This window comes from Phacochoerus africanus, chromosome X, assembly GCF_016906955.1.
Source record: "Phacochoerus africanus isolate WHEZ1 chromosome X, ROS_Pafr_v1, whole genome shotgun sequence".
In the NCBI taxonomy this organism is placed as follows: domain Eukaryota; kingdom Metazoa; phylum Chordata; class Mammalia; order Artiodactyla; family Suidae; genus Phacochoerus; species Phacochoerus africanus.
The window spans coordinates 80,231,477-80,255,160 of NC_062560.1; the positions used below are offsets into that span (position 1 = coordinate 80,231,477).

At 36.9% G+C, this 23,684-nt stretch overlaps 2 protein-coding genes across 3 annotated transcripts in view; one reads left to right on the forward strand and one right to left on the reverse strand.

Moving 5' to 3' along the window:
- Nucleotides 1-3,189: 3,189 nt before the first annotated feature.
- Nucleotides 3,190-5,841, reverse strand: NAP1L3 (nucleosome assembly protein 1 like 3). Its single transcript, XM_047765542.1, has one exon. The coding sequence runs from the start codon at nt 5,500-5,502 to the stop codon at nt 4,057-4,059; it is 1,446 nt and encodes a 481-aa protein (XP_047621498.1). The 5' UTR covers nt 5,503-5,841; the 3' UTR covers nt 3,190-4,056.
- FAM133A (family with sequence similarity 133 member A) overlaps nt 5,230-23,684 on the forward strand; it is a 37,179-nt gene continuing 18,724 nt past the window's right edge. The window contains exons 1-2 of one of the 2 annotated variants that reach the window (XM_047765543.1): nt 5,230-5,291; nt 6,854-6,923. The gene's annotated coding sequence lies outside the window, so the exon portion shown is untranslated. Of the gene's footprint in view, nt 5,292-6,370; nt 6,447-6,853; nt 6,924-23,684 lie in introns of those variants that run through there. The other variant, XM_047765545.1, reaches the window with a different exon arrangement.

The window sequence follows — 23,684 nt, forward strand, 5'->3', positions numbered from 1 at the left end:
TCCTTTTCAGGTAAAATGTGGTCACGGAATTGTTTAAAAATACCTTTTATACTTTTCAGTATGTTTTCCACATTTTCTGTAAAGAACATTTTTATAATCAGATGTTGTAAAAATTATAATAAAGTGACAACTTTCAGTGAATCATACTACAAAGAAAACATTTACTTTAGTTTACATAACTCGAGTAAAAGTTGACAAAACCACTTGCAAACATTAACTTCTTCTAGCAACATAGTAGGAGATAAGAGCTTATGTTTATTTTCATATAAATCACTGTGTCATATAAAATTCAAAATCAATCTAGGAAACTTGTTACCCATGTGTCATTAAAAATTCTTTATGCTACTTTATCCAAGTGACAACATTTTGTAATGCACCATAGAATGATAAATAATACACAATTTATAGAACAGTAATGAAGGTACACCTGGTCCAAGTTAAAATTTAAGCCCTCCCTACTTCGGAGGTGGAGGCAAAACACACGCGAACGGGCTCTTCAAAGCACGTTTTTTCCCCCAAGTAACTATTAGCTTTATTGAAAAGTTCTGATAGTTTTTCCAGTTACTCTCTAAAGGTTATATGACAAAAATATCATAAGGACTAAACTACAAAGATGCTTTAGAGAATTTTTGTGTTTCCATCTTTTGAAAACTATACTTCTAAACGCTGTTTTGATACTTATATATTTCGTTTTTTAAATTTAAAAAATATACTCCACAAAAAATACAAAACATAATTTGAAGTAATGCACACGTTTGTTGAAGTTATTATACAGCAGGTTGTCCTAATCCTTGGGCTGGTGGGCACAAACACCTAAACAAGAGGATTTATCCTTTTTGCAAAAACCTGCAGTACCTTTTCAAATTCAGCATCTACCTTATCACTTGACCCCCTGAAGCTTTCGGAGGGCAAGGACGCCCTTCTCTTTAGGCCCTCAGAATGGGGGCATTTGCATCATCTGATTCATCCCGTTACCCTTTCTTCACTTTGCTCGACAAATCTCTTCCACGACCTCTATTGCAGCCACTGCTGCTGCTCAGGAAAAGCCCCTCCTTATTTGAGTCTGCCAGGTTAAAGGAAAACAACAACAGCAACAAAAAAAAGTTTACGAATAAAGGCCCCGGAGGCTCTGAGCCCAATTCAGGATGCGAAAAACTCACAAATGAGAAGGCGGGGATGCCCGCGGCGGCGGCGGAGGAGACGACCTCTTTGGTCCGGCTGGGGACTGGAGAAGGGATCCGCTGGCCTCAGCCCTGACTCAGCAAAAGTGCCTTCTAACACTGGTTAGAAGGCACGCGGGAAAGACCCCCTTAAAAGTCTTCTCACGCCCTCTCCCCCTGCCCCGGAGTTTGGTTCCAAGTCGGCTCTTCTTTCTGGCATCATTCATTGGCTGAGCGGGTGGGATGAACAAACCTGCAGCCCAACCAACGCGCAAGCCCATCGGTTTCCCGGCTCTATTCACCTTTGACTTAGCCTAGATGGTTGAAGCACCCACCACCCACAGCTTGCATTTCCGGAATCCTAGCTTACCTGATTCAAAAATCCTTGAAACTTGCCCGCTCCCCACCCCCTACCCACGACATAACCTGAAAAGGTAAAAATACCAATAAACTGCTTACCAATTAGCTTCTTACACCCGCCCAACCTGATTAGAGCCAAGAACTTGTGATAAAACCTAATCAAGTGAAGGACTGGGAGAAAATACACCAATCTATATACAAGACATATCTTCCGGTAGTGTGCTTCTGAATGACTGTTATTATCTGCATTTCTCTTCTATTTTGCAAAGATTCTATAATGACAAGAGTTCCTTTAGCAGTGGAAAATACAGAGCGCGAAGGGGCTAAATACTTCCTTAAGTGTTCTAGGATGCAATAAGGATGCTTAATTCCATGTAGAAATTTTAAGGGCTCTACTATTTGTGATGTCTGGTAAGCACAGTATATATCCAATTTGAGAACTTATGCAGCAGGTAGGTACATGCTATGTATGATAGTCTTCATTTTTATGTTGGCGTATGAGTAAATCTGCTGCCACACCCCTTCTAGATGGATGCAAAAATCTCAGAACTAAAAACAAAGACACTCTCAGAATTGAATGCTTTTGCTAAAAGCAGTAATTTGCTTCCTGGTTTTGTATAAATCCAAACCTAAATATCCAAACATGCATGATTAGTTAGATATATATTTCATGGGTTGGAATATTTTTATAATTATAGACATGGGGGTTTATTAAGCAGGGATAAATGAAAGATACTGTATACCATATATATGTATATATAGAGAGAGAATGAGAGAGAGAGAGATCTGGGAAGACTAGCAAGTAATTTTATTCCTAGAGACCCAGAAATCCCAAATCCTGTCTTCCTCCTACCACAGCCCTTTCATGTAAGGTCTTGAAGGGATATATATGCAGCTGGGGAAATGACCAATGTGAAATAAGCTATTTGTTGTGCTTTGTGACTTTGGGCCCAGTGCAAAACTTTCTGGTAAACTGAGTTTAAGCGGCCTCCTCCTCACACTAATCTCATACCAAAATCTCAGGTTGAAATTACCCTGTAAGCAGCTGCATGGTGCAGAAGGGATGAAAGCATAATGTCACCTACAAGGAAAAATAAACGACACTTGGGAGTGAGACATCCTCCCAAGTCATGGGGGAAGGTGGGCCTGGGTCATTTACCCATCCTACTCTTGGAAGTTAAAGCAACAGCTTATATAGATGTCCTTTCAGGGTGAGGCACACCTGCCTTACCCCCTTTCCTCATTCCAACTTCTTCTCTTCCTTTGCACATCCCATCCTCCTCCCTTTCCCCTCCTGCCCTCTCCCTCCCTTCCCTCCACCCTGCTCCCTTCCCTGTCTCTTCTCCTTTCCCATCATCCTCCCTCCCACCCTCTTATTTCACCTCCCTTTCACCCTCTTCGCCTCCCTCCCTCTTCTCCCTCCCCAACTTCCCTACTTCTACCCCCTCTCCATTCCTACTTCCCCTTCTCTTCCTCATTCCCTCATTTTAACCTCCTCCCTTGTCCCATTTCTCTCTGATCACTTGAATGTGTATCCTCCAAAAAAGAGCTAAGATCTGAGAAATGCATCAGAATGTTAATTATAGTTATATACTTCTAAATGTCCCTTTTCCTCAGGATTCTCTACTTTTTCTATAATAAGTATATTTTTATAATGAGGAGATAATGGTAGATTTTTATAGCATGATACACTTTATTTGATGTTTATTTATGTTATTTTATGTCGGAACAGAAGAACATGGAAAAAAATACCAAATGATGTAAGGTGATTCTTTCCAGCGGAAGGCAAAGTAGAACATATTACAAAGAAAATGTGGTTAGTACCTTCAGTTTACAGTTACACAGGATAAGATGAGCAAACTTTGTTTTAAATACTGTCATATTAACACCTCAGTGGTAAACAATAACTTCATTATGCTTAAATTTATAAAGCACTATGTCACATTAACAAGGTCAGTCATATCATATATGGTTTTGATGGACATTATTAAATGTATGCTATTTTTTTCAAGCAGTCAAATTTCACAATGCATTGTTCTAGTTAGTTTAATACTGTATTTCTATAGCAGAGTAATGAAGGCATAGCTAGTACAAACAGATTTAAACCCTTAGCCATCTGGGCTGAAAAAAAAAAAAAAAACTTGCATTGATACGCCAGGAATTTGTTTTTTTCAAGCAAGTATTTGTCTCAGTTAACAATTCTGACAGTTTTCACAGCCACATTCTAAGAGGAACATAACAAAAGTACTTCACAGAAATCAAAACTCTGTAGCACCAAACTAACATGCTTTAGATAATTGACAGCAGTTTACATATTTTGAAGAATATTATACTACAACAGACTAGATAGAATAAACTGATACTTAGACACTTTAGGACAATATTTTAGGCTACCAAGAAAATATGACAACACAAGACTGTGAGGAATTCTAGTGTTGAGGTTATATGGCAGTTTTTTTTTTCAAGGCTATATAAACCTGCTTCACTTTTGCTTGAAATTTGAGACTCTCGAAAATTCTTTCAGGCAGCCTCTTTTTTATTTTCGATATTTCCTGTTTCCATAATCTTTACCAACATCATAGGTATCTTTGACTTCTCCTGTGTAGTAATAGATAGATTTCAGGATGACATTATCATGTAAAATTTGACCAATTTCAAAGTCCTCATCAAGGATGGCATCTTCTCTGGGTTCAAGCTTCCCTATGGTAGGAATCTCAGGAGGGCTAAAGAAATTGAAGAATGATGCATTAGGAACCACTCTTGGCTGGGTTGCAACTTCACCAGTGGCAGTTGTGCGACTCCGGGTGGTTGTGACTGTAACATCCTTTCCTCTTCTCCAATCTATCTTACAGCCTTTGCAATCTTGGATTTCCCAGCCCCAGGAGAAGAAGGGATCATTGTGATCTGGCTTTGACTTTATTATATATGTCTTGGTCAGCACCTCATTTTTGAAGTATGGATTGGGTAGGAAGCAAAACTCAAATGTGTAACTTATAGGCCGGCCAGGTTTTGAGAACTTCAGGCTAACATCTGACAGGAACTTCAGAATGGGCTCATCATACTTTTGAATCATGGGTCCCAGCTTGTCAACATTCTTTAAGACAGTCAGCCAATAGTCGGGAATGCCTTTAGGATCTTCTCTTTTAGGCTTTCCTTTGCGAGCTCTTTTCAGAGCCCTTTCTTTAGGCCTGACCTCAGGAATTCTTTTAGGAGCTTCTTTTACAGCAACCCTGGCCTTAGTCGCCTCTGTTGCTTTAGGCTGCTCTCTATCTTCTGCCTTTGCTTGGGGGGCTTCTTTTGGATCTTCCTTTACTTCAGGCTTGGCCTCCAGAGCATCTTTAGACTCTGCTCTTTCTTCAGCCTTTGCCTCGGGATTTTCTTTAGGGGCTGCATTTTCTTCAGCCTTGACCTCAGGTTTTGGTTTTGGGTCCTCTTCTTCCTCACCCTCTAAGGCAGGCATTTCACTAGGGCCCTCTTCCTGCACTTCCTCATCACTGCTAAACACCTCATCCTCCGAATTCCATTCACATTCTTCCTCCGTGGGCTCATATTCTGCATTGATGATTTGGAATCGCCGATCATACAGAGGCCTATTGAGTTCGGCATATTTTCTTTCGAGCTCGTGAATTGCCTTTAAGAACAGGGCGTCTACCTTGTCACATTCATCTTGAATATTTCTGAGCGCCTGCACACGATTTCTAACTGCCCGAGGCAGCTGATCCACGAAACTCCTACCTGACGGAGCCCGCCGCGCCCTTCTGGAAGGCCCAGGTACCCTCTTCTTTCTATAGAAACGGCTGCGGCTATTGCTGCTGCTGCTGCTACTGCTGCTGCTGCAACTAGTGCTGCTGCTAGAGCTGCTGCTGCTGCTGCTGCTGCTGTCAGATTCTTCCCCAGAATCGCTAGACGAGCTAGCCACCATCTCTTCATCCACCCCCTGGGCCGCAGCTCCCGAGACCCTGTTAGGATCCGCTTCTGCCATTCTGCAAGCCTGCAAACGGCTTAGGGTGGTGACTACCGCGCGCACAGAGATGGGCCGAAAATGACTCACGGATGCTTGGGTGGCGGCGGTGGAGGTCGGGGCAGCGGCGAAGGCAGCAGGAGTGCAGGGCGGGGTGGGGCTGGGCTGAAGCCGCGGAGGCGGCAGCGACACTGGAGGCCTGAGCAAGAGCGGCAGAGGTAAGGCCTCTCCCGGCTGCAGCTGCTGCGTACCGAGGCGTGCCTCAGCCGAATGGCGCAGTGCGAGACCCCGAGATCTCTTCACTGCTAAGATATTGAACCCCCCCTCCCCTAGCAGTCAGACCTCCCGTCAATTTCGTTCCCAGTGTGCCCTTTAGCTCGCACCTCATTTGCTAGGAATGCTTGATTGACAAACCCTCAGGCCAATGAGTAGCCAAAAGCACCGCCCCCTCCAGACTCCGCCCACCTTCCCAGGCGCTCCTAGGTAGCTAAGGCTCATACCCCTGGAAGACGTTTTTTCCCTTCAAAATTTTATCCTTATAGTTTTATAATTCAAAAAAAAAAAAAAAAAAAAAGCTTAGCTATGAGGTAAAAATACTAGTCATGGTTTCTAACAAGGGAAGAGGAGTATCCTTCTCCCATCTGCCCTTCATTAATTCCCGTTTGGTTTGTCAGGGGCCTCGTGACAAAAATCTGTTTTTTAAAAATTGGATGAAAATACTCCAAATGGCATCTTTGGGTAGTGTGCTTGTGGATGATTTTTTAATTCTCTTTCTTCTATCTAGATGTTCTATGAGCATGTATTTTTACACTGGGGGGAAAAGAGGGAGTCGTTTATTGGCAAAGCGGGGAGGGGCTAGAAAGCAGGCATATTGCCTTCCACGTAACAGTTTTAATAAGTGCTGTCTGTGGTGTTTGGCAAGCCTGGTTTATATCCATCTACAAGGTTTGCGAACCCATGTTGCCGTGAGTCAGTTACACCATTTTTTACTATATTTCTCCTTTTAATTTGGCGTATAATAAACCCCAACCTTGCTGCTGATTTGCCACGTAGTCCTTCTCAATGCTTGTAACAACCTTGTAGATAAAATAAGAGGGCATTCAAATGTTAGGTAGTATTTTTTAAAAGCAGACGCTTTGTTCTATACTTTCGTGCAGCACTTTTCCATTCCAGGAATAGCAGGATGGGAGGGGGAGTCTGTGCTGATGAAACTGCATCCTCTGTCAGGGTATACTTTACAATGTCATCTGCCACCAGTTTCCTTCTAACATTGTAAAATGCTAGCCATACTAAAGTATGATTTACAAATCCAGTAATATGTGAATAAACTTGCAAAATGAAGTTTAAAAACAGCTGCTATTTTTATTTGCAGGATTCTTTTCTGCCACAGAACAACTCCCTTGGTACAACCAAAAAGACCCGTGTTTACTTTTCATTAAAAGGTAAGGAACATATTTAGCCCATTTTTATGAATGACAAGAATTACCTATATGTATTTGAATAAAAATTCACGACAGAGTCTTTTAAAGACTTAATTGGAAGATAGTTCTATGTAAGCAGAAAAATCCACAGAGGTGATTTAGAATATTAATGAGGAAAATAACCTAATTAATGACATTCACTTTCTAAACCTGCTCATAGAAAGCAAGTAGCAAATTAAAATATAACATCTGATGAATTATTCATTTCAAATGAGGAAAAATATTAAAGTAAGATTAATCTTTATGTTGCCTCTTTATTATAGGATTTGTGCTTAGTCATTTAGTCATGTATTTATAAGTTAGGAAACACTTTTATTTTCTATTTTGTAAATGAATTTAGTTGTATTGTTTATTCCTGATTGTCAAAGTATGTAAGCATTGTAAGGGAAAATACAATATAGAAAATTAAAATAATAATAGAAATACACAATCTTAATCAAATGATAACTATTGTTAGCATTTTGATGCATTTCCTTCTGGAATTTTCTTTGTACATGTACATGCCTGCCTATTTATATATACTGTTTCATCTTGTGAACTTATGTTTTGTAACCTGTGCATTTATCAGTTAATTGTGGCTATACTTTCATAGAAACCGATCAATATTTTATTTTAAAATAGATGCATATTCCATGGAAATATTTGCCATAATTTACTTAACCAGATTCCTCTTGTAGGGCAGCTACTCCCTGCACCATCTTTCCACTAACGTACATTTTCCTGTTATTAAAAAAGTTAACCCTGGATACCTGCTATATGAACTTGTAAAAATTAGTCATCTGATGAATTCCTAGAAATGGAAGTGCTAGAATGAGTCGTATTCTCATTTTACTCTTTGACACATATTGCCAAGCTTCTCTCCAGAAAAAATGATCACAATTTAAAATCCCAACAATAATGCATGAGTTTATTTAGCCTTTCAACTAACATATTTTGGTGCCTGCCACGTGCCAGGCACATGTGGTAGAGGATAATGATATAATGCTGAATATATCATTATCCTCTCATTCTATAATGGGTGCATATCCTCTCATTCTATAATTTTCATTAAAACATATACTATGGAAGGTATGATTTAAATCAATGAAATTATGCTATAAATATTGTTCTGCAAATTATTATTTTTTAAATGATGGACATATTTTGTTAATGCTTTATATTTTTATAGTACTTTAGTGATTTCATATATATGTTAAATTTTATACCATCAAGAATCAGCATTTTGGGGAGTTCCCTGGTGGCCTAGCAGTTAAGGATTCAGCCTTGCCACCACTGCTGTGGCTTGGGTTCAGTCTCAGGCTGGGGAACTTCCACATGCTGTGGGTATGGCCAGAAAAAAAAATAGCATTTGGGAATAAGCAATGAGTTAGAGGTCTGGACTTTTTTAGTGTATTTTTATTAGCTAATTTTCTTAGTACCGCTTATTTGATAATCTTTCTGTCTTACACTTATTTGAAATTCAACCTTTATTAGCTAAATTACTTGGAGAATTCTGTTTTATGATCCATTGTCCATAACTTTTCTGTACATCACTAATGAGGCAATTTTTTAAAAACTTTATATTTGGTGAAAATAATAGAGATTGAAAAATGTCAGTACGTTGAAACCCAAGTAAGAAATTTAAAATAACTCAAAATATGCTGGGATAATCAATATTCACATTTTAATGACCATCTCTAAATTAATTTCTTATTAATGTGTATTTGTATTTCTTAGCTTAGTGGTAAGATTGTCTTTTCATATGTTTATTGTCCATTTGGGAATTGCTTATTCATATTCTTTCTTGTTTTTCTGCTGAATTGAGGAAGAAACTAATCAGTGCTGAAATCCTAAGGGTAAAAAATTTTGGCCTTGGTTTAAGACAACCGTGACATTTTAGAGAATATCTCTCTTCTGAAGTTATGATATTGGACAAATGTGACTCAACTACAGTTTTCATTCTAAAATGATCTACTTAGAGAGTTGTTTAGATGCTTTTCAAGGATTAGTACTTAATCATTCACACTGATACAGAAAAGTCTGGGATGGAACATGGAGAATAGAAAGAGAATAAAAGCTTGTAAAAAACCTCATACAAAAATAATATATTAATGAGCTTTCTGATTTTTGATTGGAAATATTTTTCCCAAGCCACATATTTTAGGTGACTTCTCTTAACAACATTCTAATTTTGAAGTGTATGTGCTACCTTAGGTACCTCGTAGCACACTTTTATTTTTGTAGGTTTTTTTTGATCTATTAGTTAATTTTATAATGACAGGTCCCTAAAAAAAGTATTTTATTCATGTAATGAATTTAATTTATGTGTAATACTAATATTTTTTATGAATATTAGTACAAGCATATAATATGCTATTTTTCTTCATAAGGCTATCTATAAGTCTCTTGCATAGTATTCTCTAATCCATTATTTTATGATATTCTTTTGGGGGATCAAATGTTCATAGATAATTTTATGTGAGATGATGCTTAACCCAGAATCTATTGGTATATTTCAGACTGAACATGGCTCTTGGACATCTGTTTATACCTTCACTGTTATCAACATGTATGCAATCCCACCCACCACCCCTGCCACACAAACATATATAATACACAATGATAACTGCTATAGCAATATCTTTTGTTGTAGGTATTTAAGAAGGCAAGCATTGAAAATTCATTTTTTCGGATTTAATTTTGGTGTTTTTTTTTTTTTTAGTTCATCTAGATAGATTTTATATTTTCTTGTCTCTTTTTTTTGTTTTTTTTTTGGAGGGGGGTCATCCCTGCTACATGTAGAAGTTCAAGGCCAGGGATAGAACCTGTGCTGTAGTTGGAGACAGCACTGCAGCTGAGGCAATGCAGAATCCTTAACCTGCTGCACTACAATGGAACTTCCTAGACAGGTTTTGTCTTAATAAACAAGTTAATTCTTTTTTAAAACACTTTCATTGAAGTACAGTTGACCTTTGAACAATACAGGTTTGAGCTTCATGGATCTACTTATACAGAATTTTTTTCAATAAATGCTGTAGTACTACTACACAAGCCAGAGCTAGTCAAATCCCTGGATGTAAAATCATGGATACAGAGATTATAAAGTTATACAAGTATTTTCAACTATGCAGAGGATTGGCACCCTTAACCCCTGAGCTGTTTAAGGGTCAACTGTATAATAGATACAGTTGTACATAAAGTGTACAATCTGTTAAATTTTGATAAATCTATACACCTATGAAGTCATCACCACAGTCAAGATAATGAACATTTTCATCACTACCAAAAGTTTCATCATATCTCCCCCATCCCTAGGCAACCACTGATTAACTCTTTTGATTTTCATTTTCTAGTATATCATATAAATGGAATCATACAATATATCCCTCTTTTTTGCTTGTCTTCTTTCACTTAGCATAATTATGTTTAGATTTTTTCCATGTTGTTATGTGCATAAAGAGTAATTTTTCTATTTTGTTACTGAGTAGTTACCCATTGCTTGGATATATCACAGTTTGTTGATGAGCATTTGTGTTTTGAGTTTTGGGCTATTACAAATAAAAGCTACCATGTTTATTTGTGTATAAGTTTTTGTGTGGACTTATAGTTTCATTTCCTTTAGAAAAATACCTAGGCATGGAATGACTGGATCACATGGTATGTGTATGTTTAACTTTTAAGAAATTAGCTATTTTCCAAAGTGGTTGTACCATTTTGCATTCCCAATAGGAGTGCCAACACTTGGTATAGTTAGTCTTTTACAATTTAGGTATTCAAATAGGTATGTAAGAGTATCCCATGTGATTTTATTTTGTATTTCCCTAATGACTAATGATGCTGAACATCTTTTTGTGTACTGATTGACCATCTACTTAGCTTCTGTGTTGAAGTGTCTATTCATATTTTACCCATTTTTCTATTAAGTTGTTGTTTTACTATTAAGTTTTGAGAATTCTTTGTCTACTCTGGATACAAATCCTTTATCAAATGTAAGCTCTGCAGATATTTTCTCCCAATCCATGAATTTTTTTTCATCTTAACAATGCCTTTCACATTTTTTTAAAGAACGAAGTTTGTAATTTTGACGAAGTCCGACTTATCCTCTTTTTTTTTCCTTGTATGAGACATGCTTTTCTTTTCCTTTTATTTATTTATTTATTTATTTATTTATTTATTTATTTATTTATTGTCTTTTCTAAGGCCGCACCTGCGGCATATGGAGATTCCCAGGCTAGGGGCCTAATCAGACCTACAGCTGCCAGCCTATGCCACAGCCACAGCAACGCCGCCAGATCTGAGCCACATTTCCTTGGCCTTTCATTTCTGCTCTCTAATACCTGAGATAAAGGGGCAATTAAGAACAGTAATAACCTAGAAAACCAATCAAAACAAAAAACAACAAATGCTCTTCTATTTTGTGGAATTGCCAGTGTGTGGCTGTGTACAGCCTAGCCACAGAATGATAGATAGCATTATTCAGGAGCACAAATAATGCCTTTTTCTCATCTTTGTTAAGAGAGACCTGTTTGGTAAAATTAAATAATTTTTTTTTTTTTGTCTTTTTGCTATTTCTTTGGGCCGCTCCCGAGGCATATGGAGGTTCCCAGGCTAGGGGTCGAATCGAACCTGTAGCCACTGGCCTACGCCAGAGCCAGAGCAACGCGGGATCTGAGCCACGTCTGCAACCTACACCACAGCTCATGGCAACGCCGGATCGTTAACCCACTGAGCAAGGGCAGGGACCGAACCCGCAACCTCATGGTTCCTAGTTGGATTCTTAACCACTGCGCCACGACGGGAACTCCAATAAAAAGTATTTTTAAGCTGTTAATAAATTCTGGCTTTAAAGGAATAGTAATAAAAATTGGATATTATTTCACATTATGGCTTTCAGAGCAAAATTATATCATTCCATACTCATTCCTAAAATAAGAATACATACAAATAAATAGAATGTGGTATGTAGCTATAACATTTGATTTTTAAAAGGAAATATCTGTTAAATTTCTGGCATTAAAGCCTTAACTGCATGGAATTTAAAAGTACAATTAAAATTAATGCAATGGCAGAGAAGGAAAATTAGTTACTAATTTGGTTATTCTAATACTAGTTTTTTACTTTAAAATAGCGCGCATTATTCAAAAAATGTAAATCCATATCACAGATGAACAAGGGTACTCAAGAATCTTCTTTAGTATGAAGAGTTTTCATACTAAAACACAAATAATGTAAACTTTTTTAGCTGCAAGTTTGGAAGCATTTATCTCATTCTACTAAAATGGGAGGAAAAATTATTTGAATGGTGAGCAATGTCCATGCATGTATATATGACTGTAATAACTATTTCTAGATTTTGCATTAAATTTGGATGATGTAGAACAAGCCCAAATGTTACTTTCTCATTTTCATCCAGAATACCCAAATATATTTAATTAATTTGTTTAAGTACATCCTCTGAGGAAAAAAAAATGTCTTATGGAATTGCATATATTCCTGCTGGTGGGAACAAATACCTATTCCACAGCTCTACAGAGGTGATGGTCATTTTTGTATCAAATAAAATACATACATTAAAAAAAACTTTCTTAAAGTTTAAAAGAGTAGAATCTCAATAATAATCAGATTTCAGCATTTGATCTCCTTGGCGAGATACTATGACCTAAGTGATTTTAGTACAGGTTCTGGAGTCAGAATTGCTGAACTTGAATCCTGATTTTTCCTCTTACTAGTTGTATTAAATATTGAGCAGGCTACCTCACTTTTATTATCTCTATTCTTTCTCTCTCTAAAATAGGCTAATTATGGCACATAGAACTCAAACTCAAAATTGTTTCCTATTTTTTATAATATTATTGTTCATCAAGATTGTGTGTAAAGGAAGTTCCCTTCATGGCTCAGTGGATAATGAACCCAACTAGGAACCATGAGTTCGAACCCTGGCCTTGCTTAGTGGGTTAAGGATCCGGCATTGCCATGAGCTGTGGTGTAGGTCGCAGACGCGGATCAGGTCCCGCATTGCTGTGGCTGTAGTGTAGGCCGGCAGCTATACCTCTGACTTGATCCCTAGCCTGTTCCATATGTTGCAGGTGTGGCCCTAAAAAGCAAAAAAAGAAAAAAATTGTGTGTAAAGAAGCCTTTCTTATTATATAGTCTCATAGATTTCTTTTTGACTATGCTGTGACTTTTATTTTAGAAATAGCATAGAACTCTACAAATGGAGATTTTCCAAATCAATATGCATGAGGGTGGAAATTTCTTAGATTCTGGAAACTCCTTGATATTAATATTAGGTCTTGATAGTTCTAAAGACAGATAGCCACTCATCCTGCTCAGCATTATCTGCCCACAAAATGTCTCTGGTTATTTCAAAGTAGAAAAAAATCAACACAATTTTAAATAAAATTCAAACCAAGTGTTGTTTTAATAATTTACAGCACGCACAGCCCCCATTCTTTCATGTGAGATTTCAAACTTCCTGATAGTCTTAAATTATACATCTTTATTATTTAAACCTCAAACTCATATCTATTATTTATTTTTGATACCTTTTATTTTTTATTCCGTTAAGAAGGTTGAATATAAAAATTGCATACAATTAATTACAGATAATTTAAAATATAATAAAATAACTCCTAATATGTTAAATGACTTGTGTTATTGATAGTAATAACATTTTTAATGACTTTATTTATTTATTTATTTATTTATTTTTGGCTGCACCAAGAATCCAAACTGAGCCACAGCTGCGGTTGTAGGTTACAGCTGTGGTGTATGTGTTGGTTGATTTTTGAGTACTATGCACTGTTACCTACCTTTAAATATTCTGGTTGATTTTTGAGTACTATGCACTGTTACCTACCTTTAAATATTCTGGTTGATTTTTGAGTACTATGCACTGTTACCTACCTTTAAATATTCACATCATGCCTTAGATTTTCCTCTCTCATTTCCATTGCTTAGAATATTGGGGTCGAGCCTACCAATTGGGTGAAAATATTACCTTTGTTGGAGGCAGAAGGGATTTTAGAGATAATCTCATCTAGTCTCCTTATACAGACTGAGGAAAATGAAGCCTTTCTTTGTTGGATGGACATTCTAAGACTTTCCATATATTTGTCACTACAAACAATTCTGCAGTTAGCATACTTTTACATATATTATGTACTCAAAAAGTCATTTTCACAAATGTCAATGAACTTGGTTTAGGGGCAGATTAAGGAATAAATAAGGACTGTTCAGGTCCTCTAATAATGGATAATTACCCTAAGCATAAACCTTATGTAGTTAGTATACATCACTGTCACTAACAAATAATAACTAATTTTATTTATCACTTCCAACGTATCAGATGCTGGACCAAGTGCTCTACTTTTACTATTTAATTTTGATGAACCCATTGAAATGTTCATTATCATCCTAGTACTATCCTTATATGATATTATCCTCATATCATCCTTAGTATTGTATCCTCAGTGAGAATACTGAGACTAAGGGAATAACTTGTCCAAGGTCATATAGTTTATAATCAAAAGAGCCCAGATGTGAAACCAGATAGTTTAATTCCAGAGGTTGAGTTCTTAGCTACTCTATTATACCACCTTTAATGAACAAAAGTGAATGAACTCTGCCCAGAGGTGCTAGAACTAGGATTAAGTGACTGCCCTGGCCATTCTTCCATTTCTCTGTTAATTGCTATGTCCTCATGGTATTAACACCTTTAGGGGCATCAGTACTTATGTTCCTCTGACTTACACAGTCTTAGCTTAACCTGACAATGTATACTAGAACAAACTAATTTAATGAAAAAGATGATTTTCATTAAATTTATCATGCCTAATGACTTTATTTGGTTAACAGCCAAACACTAAGATGCCAGAGCTTAAAGTAAATGCCAATGTATTCAATTCACTGTTAAATGAAAAATATCCTAGTAATTTTTCCATTTAATATCCCCAGCAGCAGAGGAACCTGTACTTTGAGGAGGCTGAAGATATGACCTGAAGCTACTCATCAAAAGCAGGAAATCCTTGAAATCTATACATTTTATCTATACATTTCTTTTCAAATTATGACTTGTATTCCATAATTTTTTTGTTCCATAATTTACTCACATAGTTTTTATATAAGATTTTCTGTCCCTAAGTAAAACTGCCACCCAGGAAGATGGGCTGTGATAACCCAAACCATTTTCCTGTGAGTTTCAGGCAACAGAGCAAGCTCTGGGGTCAGACTGCCTGGATTTCAATCCTTCTCCTTAGAATTCCCATTGTGGCTCAATGGTAACAAACCCAACTAGTATCCATGAGGATCTGGGTTTGATCCCTGGCCCCACTCAGTGGGTTAAGGATCCAGGGTTGCCGTGAGCTGTAGAGTAGGTTGCAGGTGCAGCTTGGATCCCGTGGTGCTGTGGCTGTGGTGTAGGCCTGCAGCTGTAACTTCGATTTGACCCCTAGCCTGGGAACTTCCATATGCCACACTTGCAGCCCTAAAAAGCAAAAAATAATAAATAAATACATACATGCATGCATACATACATACATAAATAAATCTTTCTCCTTACTGTTTGTATGACCCTGGACAAGTCACACATTTCCAACCCTCAGTTTTTCTTATCTATAAAAAGAAGATGATGATAAGAAAAACCCAAATGGAGTTGTTATATGAGAATTAAGGGGCTAATCTGTGTAAATTACTTATCAGATGCATAAAAGTCAGGAACTGTTGTATATTATCATTATGCCACTCACAGGGCCACCTAGGAAGTCCTATCCCAGTTAAATAGGTATGATAAAGGACCAAAGCTACAAGTTTAATCAGTTTGAGTTGCTGTGCTTTATATGTGTACCATATCTTTCACCTTAGAAAATAAGTTGAATTTGCCTTGTGACCCAAAGTCACATTTTGTTGTTAAGGGAAGAACTAATATCCTTGGTTTAGTTATTCTCCACTGTGGCCGGCTTTTCAGTTAAATTACATGCTTAGCATGTAGTAAAGACTAATGCTCTTGCTGTATAGCACTGGAAACTATATATAGTCACTTATGATGGAGCATGATAATGCGAGAAAAAGGAATGTTTATGTGTATGTGTGACTGGGTCACCTTGCTGTACAGTAGAAAATTGTCAGAACACTGTAAACTAGCTATAATGGGAAAAAATAAAAATAAGTAAATAAAAATTAAAAAAAGTCTAATGCTTCAGCAAATCTAGTTAGTATTAATATTTTCAAAATGAAAATACCTAACACTTTACTCTTCTCTAATTCATCAGTGAAAGAGAAGAAGCAAGGAAATTGCATCATGACTAAATACAAGTGAATAAATGAACAGGATAGCTAATGAAGTCACTATTGTTTTAGTTATTGAAAATATATTTAATACACAGAAAAAAGTAAGAAATGGAGTCATAAACTCTCAAGATTCATCACTTTGTTTCAGTGACTCTTTTAAAACAGATGTAACCAAAATTTCAAAATTATATTGAGCAGTATTATCTGTCTTGTTTTATAACCAACATTTGTTTATCTAAAAGACTAAGCTTTTTTTGTTTAGATATAACCAAATGCTGTGAGCTGTGGTGTAGGTTGCATATGCGGTGTTGCTGTGGCTCTGGCGTAGGCTGGCAGCAACAGCTCCGATTAGACACCTATCCTGGGAACCTCCACATTCCACAGGTGCAGCTTAAAAAAATAAATAAATAAAAATGAAATAAAATTCACTTTTGTGTGTAATTCAATAATTTTAGTAAATTAATAGAGTTGTTCAACCATCACTATAATTCAGTTTTAAGATATTTTCATCATCCAAAAAGTTCTCTGGGGCCCATTAGCTGTTAATCTCTTCTCCCATGCCCAGGCTTAAACAAATACTCTTCTGTTTTCTTCCTCTATAAATTTGCCTTTTCTGTACATTTCATACAAATGGAATCTTGTAATATGTCATCCATTGTGTCTAGCCTAATGTTTGTAAGCCTATATGTTGTATGTAGTATGTATCAATAACTTGTTCCTTTTAATCAATAATAGTATTCCATTGTGTAAATATGTCATATTTTGTTCATCCATTTACTAGGTGATGGACATTTGGATTTTTTCTACTTTTTTCTTATTATGAGTAATGCTACTATGAATAGTTGCACACATGTCTCTGTGTGGACATATATTTTTATTTCTTATGGTTAGATTCCTAGGAGTAAAATTACAATTATATGATAAATTTGTGTTTAACTTGTCAAGAAACTGCCAAAATACTTTCCAAAGTGCCTGTACCATGTTATATTCCCACCAACAGTACACAAGTGGTCTGCTTTCTCTTCATCCTCCACACTTTGTAACATTTGTCTTTTTTATTATAGCCATTCTAGTGGATGTGTAGTAGTTTCAGAGTTTTTGATTGATTTCTCCCTAATGACAAATGATGTTGCATATCTTTTCATACCTTTTTTTTTTGGTCTTTTTACTATTTCCCTGGGTCGCTCCCGTGGCACATGGAGATTCCCAGGCTAGGGGTCGAATCAGAGCTGTAGCCACCAGACTACGCCAGAGCCACAGCAACGCTGGATCCGAGCCACATCTGCAACCTACACCACAGCTCACGGCAAGGCCAGATGGTTAACCCACTGAGCAAAGGCAGGGATCGAACCCACAACCTCATGGTTCCTAGTCGGATTCGTTAACCACTGTGCCACGATGGGAACTCCTTTTCATACCGTTTTTAGCCATTCATATCTTCTTTGATGAAATGTCTATTCAAATCACTTGCCTGTTTTTTAATTGGATTTTAGTCTTCCTAATCATCGAGTTGTAAGAATTATTCAGATATTCTGTATATAAGCTTTTTTATCAGATCTATGACTTGCAAATGCTTTCTGCTAGTCTGGCTTGCACTATTGTTTTATTTTTTTTCTTTTCTTTTTTATTTTTATTTTGTGTGTGTTTTTCTATGGCCACACCCGCGGCACATAGAGGTTCCCAGGCTAGGGGTCTGATTGGAGCTGTAGCTATGGCCTAGGCCAGAGCCACAGCAACGCAGGATCCAAGCTGCATCTGTGGCCTACACCACAGCTCACAGCAATGCCAGATCCTTAACCCACTGAGTGAACCCAGGGATCGAACCCACAACCTCATGGTTCCTAGTCAGATTCGTTAACCACTGAGCCATGATGGGAACACCTTTTTTTTTCCTTTTTTAAATTAAAGTATAGTTGATTTACAATGTTGCACCAGTTTCTGAGGTACAACAAAGTGACACAATCATATACATATACATTCTTTTTCTCATAATATCTTCCATTGTGTTCTAGCCCAAGAGATTGGATATAGTTCCCTGTGCTGTACAGTAGCTTCTCATTGCTTATCCATTCTAAATGTAGCACTATTATTTTCTTATTGGTGACTTTTGAGGAGAAAAAGTTTATAAATTCGAATTGATCAATTTTTCTTCTATGGATCATTGTATCTAAGAACTACCTGCCCTACTCAAGGTCATGAAATATTTCTCCTATATTTCTTCTATATTTCTCCTATATTTTCTTCTAGAAGCTAAATATTTTTGCTCTTATATTTCGGTCTGGATTGTATTTTGAATTAATTTTTTATATATGGTATGAAGTAAGGATCTAATTTCTTTCTCTGTTTTTTTTTTTTTTTTAATGTGGATATGCAGTTGTCCCAGATCCTTTGTTGAAAAAACAGACCTTTCCCTCATTGAATTGTCTTTTTACCTTTGTGGGAAATCAGTTGACCATAAATGCTAGAAATTATTTTTGAACTTTGAATTCTGTTCCACGTATCTATATGCCTATCTTTGGGCCAATACCACATTATCTGATTAACTGTGGCTTTATCTTAAGTTTTGGAATTGGTCAATGTGAGTCCTTCAATTCTGTTTCACATTTTCAAGTTTGTTTTGTCTAGTCTGGTCCCTAGTATTTCCGTATGAATTTTAAGATCATCTTGTCAATGTCAATGTCTGCAAAGCAGCCAGCTGGGTCTTTGATAGAGGTTGCATTTAGTCTCTCCACCAAATTGGGGAGAATTACTATCTTGCTAATATTGAGTTTTCCAATCTAAGAGCATGAAATATCTCATGAATTATTTAGATATGCTTATAATTTTTCTCAGCAATGTTTTGTGGTTTTCAGTGTATATGTCCTGACAGAACCTCTGTTTCAAATGAACTAGGGGGTTGGGGGGTATGGGAGCAACTCATTTTCCTGATTCCAACTATTTGTACCCCAGGGTCAGTGATGTTTTAAGAATAAGCACCCCTTGGATGAATGTACAGTTTTGGTCAATTTCCAGAGTGCTGAAATACTTACTGTTGTTAATTTTGTCCAGGTTTATAGTGCTTTGAGGAAAGATTTCTTGATCTCTCCTGTAGTCATAGCCAGAAGTTGTACCCTCTCTGTATTTTTATGAGAATTTCTGTTCCAAGCACTTCAAATTCCAAAATCCCAATGGTAAAATATCTATTGAGTATGCCAATTCATTCAAAAACCATGTTAAACTACCACTTATGTTATAAAGATGAAACATTTGGTTACTGAATACCTTTTTGTATAGCATTAATTATGTTTTTAGAGTTATGATGAAATAGTGACTCAAATAGACAAAATTTAATTCAAATAAACAGATAAATTGAGTACTTATGTATTTGATATCACAGGAAATAATATATGAATTATTGCTGCCATAAAAAAATTCTCCGTGTAGTGTCAGAGTCTACAAGTGTACTTCCACCAGTTTCTGCTGTACAACAAAGTAACCCAGTCATATACATTCTTTTTCTCATATTATCTTCCATTGTGTTCTTCAGAGTCTGAACTAGGCCAGGTGTGCATGCCTTTGTAGCCCCAGACTCTTAAAATCAACTGCCTATTCAAAATCTCTATTGGATGTCTAGCAGGAATCTCAAAATTAACATGTACAAAAACAAATTTACTCACTCATCCTTTACCGCTAAACTTTCTTTTTTTTTTTTCCAGTATAGTTTGTGGGTTGTTTGTTTGTTTGCCACACATGTGGCATGTGAAAGTTACAAGGCCAGGGATTGAAACTTTGCCTGAGCTATAACCAGAGCCACAGCAGTGACAACACTGGATCCTTGACCCATTGATCCAGAAAGGAACTCCACTAGTCTTCTTCAGTGACCCCATCTCAATAAATGGTACCTTTGTCTGCCAAGCTCTAGATACTTGGTAATTACCCTTGATTTTTTTTGTTGTCGCTTTTTTGTTTTTGTTTCTCATCTTTAAAATTTTTTGAAGTATAGTCGATTCACAATGTTGTGATAATTTCTGCTGTACAGAAAAGTGATTCAGTTATATATGTACACACATCTATTCTTTTTCAGATTCATCTTCTACATAGATTATCACTGAACATTGGTAGAGTTCCCTGTGCTATAGAGCAGGTCCCTGTTGGCTAATCATTCCATATATCACAGTGTGCATATGCCAATTCCAAGCCCCTCTAAGTTTGTTTTCAAAGTCTAGAGTTCCCTTGTGGTGCAGCAGGTTAAGGATCCTTCCATCGTTGCCACTGCTCTGGTGGAAGTTCAATCCCTGGCCTGGGAACTTCTATGTGCTGCAGTTGTGGCTAAAAATATACACTCACATCCTAGGTGTATTTTTCTCCCTTACCTTATATCTGATAAGAAACCAATTCCTCTTGGCTCTACCTTCAAAACAATATCTCATATCTGCTCATTTGCCTTCTACTCTAGTGCCGACACCCTAGTCCAGATGACCTTCATCTGCTGCCACCAGCCCATCTAAAATATCATACGATGGCTACCTTCTAATTCATCACCCTGTATTCCTTCTTAGACCACTAATATTATTTTTCCATATACGGGGTAAAGTGATCTTTAAAAAAATGAAAATACAATTATATCACTTCCCTGCTTAAACTTTTCAGTGATTCCACACTTGATGTACAGTATGGTAAGCAGTTATGGGTGTTATTCAAGTTCTGTGGCATTCTAGCCCCAATTTAGTCCAACTAACCATCATTTCTCACCTAGATTAACATTCCTTCTGTATCTAATCTTACTTATCTCCTATCTATTTTCCGCATAATAGGATGATTTTTCTAAAATACAAATATGAGCATGTCTTTCTCCTCTATTTAAAACTCTTCCTATGAGTTTTTGGGAAAAATTCAAAATCTTTATGATTGCCTATAAGGTCCTTCAATAATCATGTTCTTGTCCATTTCCTCAGCATAATCTCATGCCACCATCACCATTATTCATTGGCCTCCAGTCATGTTGGCCTATTGTTTCTTGAAGGACCTAAGCTCATTCCTGCCTCTGTACCTTCAAATGTGTTTTTCCTTCTGCTTTGATTTGGCCCTCATCTTCTTTACCTATTTAATGATTATTCATCTTTCAGGTCCTATTTTAAATCCCACTTTCAAAGAGAGGTCTTCCCTGATTCCATTGACTAAGTACTAGTTATGTGCTATCATCAAACCCTGTGCATTTTCTTTATAACACTGTCACAGTTTTAAATATAAAGTTATTTGTAGGTTATTTGTCTAACATGAGTATTCCTAAAATCCACGAGTTTAAGGACCATGATTGTACTGTAATGTCAACAACATTTTTTAGCACAGTTATGGGCACATAGTAAGCGGTCAGTAAATATTGGCTGAATGTATTAGAAAACATGCCATGGGAATCTAAGGGAGAAAGAAATTGTTTCCTGCTAAGGAGGAGCTGGAACATTGGTGATTAAAGGAAAGGTATTATAGGCAAAGGAAACAACATGTTTATACAAAGTCAAGGAGTTAGGAAGGATACTAGAATATTTGAGGAGTAGTAAGGTATTTTCTGTGGTTGAACCATAGGGATTTCAGGATATATGAAGGAAGAAGAGAGAATAAGATGAAGAGAGTTAAGGAGAGATGAGTTTGTAGAAGCAGGTCAAGACCAGGGTCATTCTACAAAACTAAGGAATCCAAATTTAACTAAATAAACATTAGGGAGTGACTGAATCAGATTTTTTAAAAGAAAGGTGACAAGAGTTGGCAGTATGGAAGATGGATGGGACAGAAAAAGGAATAAAGAATAATATGTGTGCAAGTAGGGCATACCTGATGTACAACATTTGCAAAGCAATCTATATTATTTATAGCACCTTCCTAAAACCTTATCATTTTCTTTATTTTTATTTTTTATTTTTTTAAATTTATTTTTTATTGTTATTTGCCACAACACACTTTTTTTCCCACTGTACAGCATGGGGACCAAGTTACACTTGAACGTATACATAATATTTTCTCCCATTGTACTGCTGCGTTGTACGTATCTAGACATAGTTCTCAGTGCTACACAGCAGGATATCATTGTTAGTCCATTTCAAAAGCAATAGTTTGCATCTGTTAACCCCAAGCTCCCAATCCATCCCACTCCCTCCCCCTCCCCCCTGGCAACCACAAGTCTATTCTCCAAGTCCATGATTTTCTTTTCTGTGAAAAGTTTCTTTTGTGCTATATATTAGGTACCAGATATGAGTGATATCCTATGTTATTTGTCTTTCTCTTTCTGACTTACTTCACTCAGGATGAGAGTCTCTAGTTCCATCCATGTGGCTGCAAATGGCATTATTTTGTTCTTTTTTTATGGCTGAGTAGTATTCCATTGTGTATATATACCACGTTTTCCTAATCCAATCGTCTGTCGATGGACATTTGGGTTGTTTCCATGTCTTGGCTATTGTGAATAGGGCTGCAATGAACATGTGGGTACAAGTGTCTTTTTTAAGGAAAGTTTTGTCCGGATATATGCCCAAGAGTGGGATTGCTAGATCATATGGTAGTTCTATGTGTACTTTTCTAAGGTACCTACCTACTGTTCTCCATAGTGGCTGTACCAGTTTACATACCCACCAACAGTGCAGGAGGGTTCCCTTTTTTCACACCCCCTCCAGCACTTGCTATTTGTGGACTTATTAATGATGGCCATTCTGACTTGTGTGAGGTGGTATCTCATGGTAATTTTGATTTGAATTTCTCTAATAATCAGGGATGTTGAGCATTTTTTCATGTATTTATTGGCCATCTGTACATCTTCCTTGGAGAAATGTCTTTTCAGGTCTTTTGCCCATTTTTCCATTGCGTTGTTGGCTTTTTTGCTGTTGAGTTGTATAAGTTGCTCATATATCCTAAAGATTAAGCCTTTGTCAGTTGCATCATTTGAAACTATTTTCTCCTATTCTGTAAGTTGTCATTTTGTTCTCTTTTTGGTTTCCTTTGCTGTGCTAAAGCTTGTCAGTTTGATTAGGTCCCATTGGTTTATTTTTGCTTTTATTTCTGTTGCTTTGGGAGACTGACCTGAGAAAATATTCATGAGGTTGATGTCAGAGAATGTTCTGCTTATGTTCTCTTCTAGGAGTTTGATGGTGTCTTGTTTTATATTTAAGTCTTTCAGCCATTTTGAGTTTATTTTTGTGCATGGTGTGAGGGTGTGTTCTAATTTCATTGCTTTGCATGCAGCTGTCCAGGTTTCCCAGCAGTGCTTGCTGAATAGACTTTCTTTTTCCCATTTGATGTTCTTGCCTCCTTTGTCAAAGATTAATTGACCATAGGTGTCTGGGTTTATTTCCGGGTTCTCTATTCTGTTCCATTGGTCTGTCTGTCTGTTTTGATACCAGTACCACACTGTTTTGATGACTGTGATTTTGTAATATTGCTTGAGGTCTGGGAGAGTTATGCTTCCTGCTTGGTTTTTCTTCCTCAGAA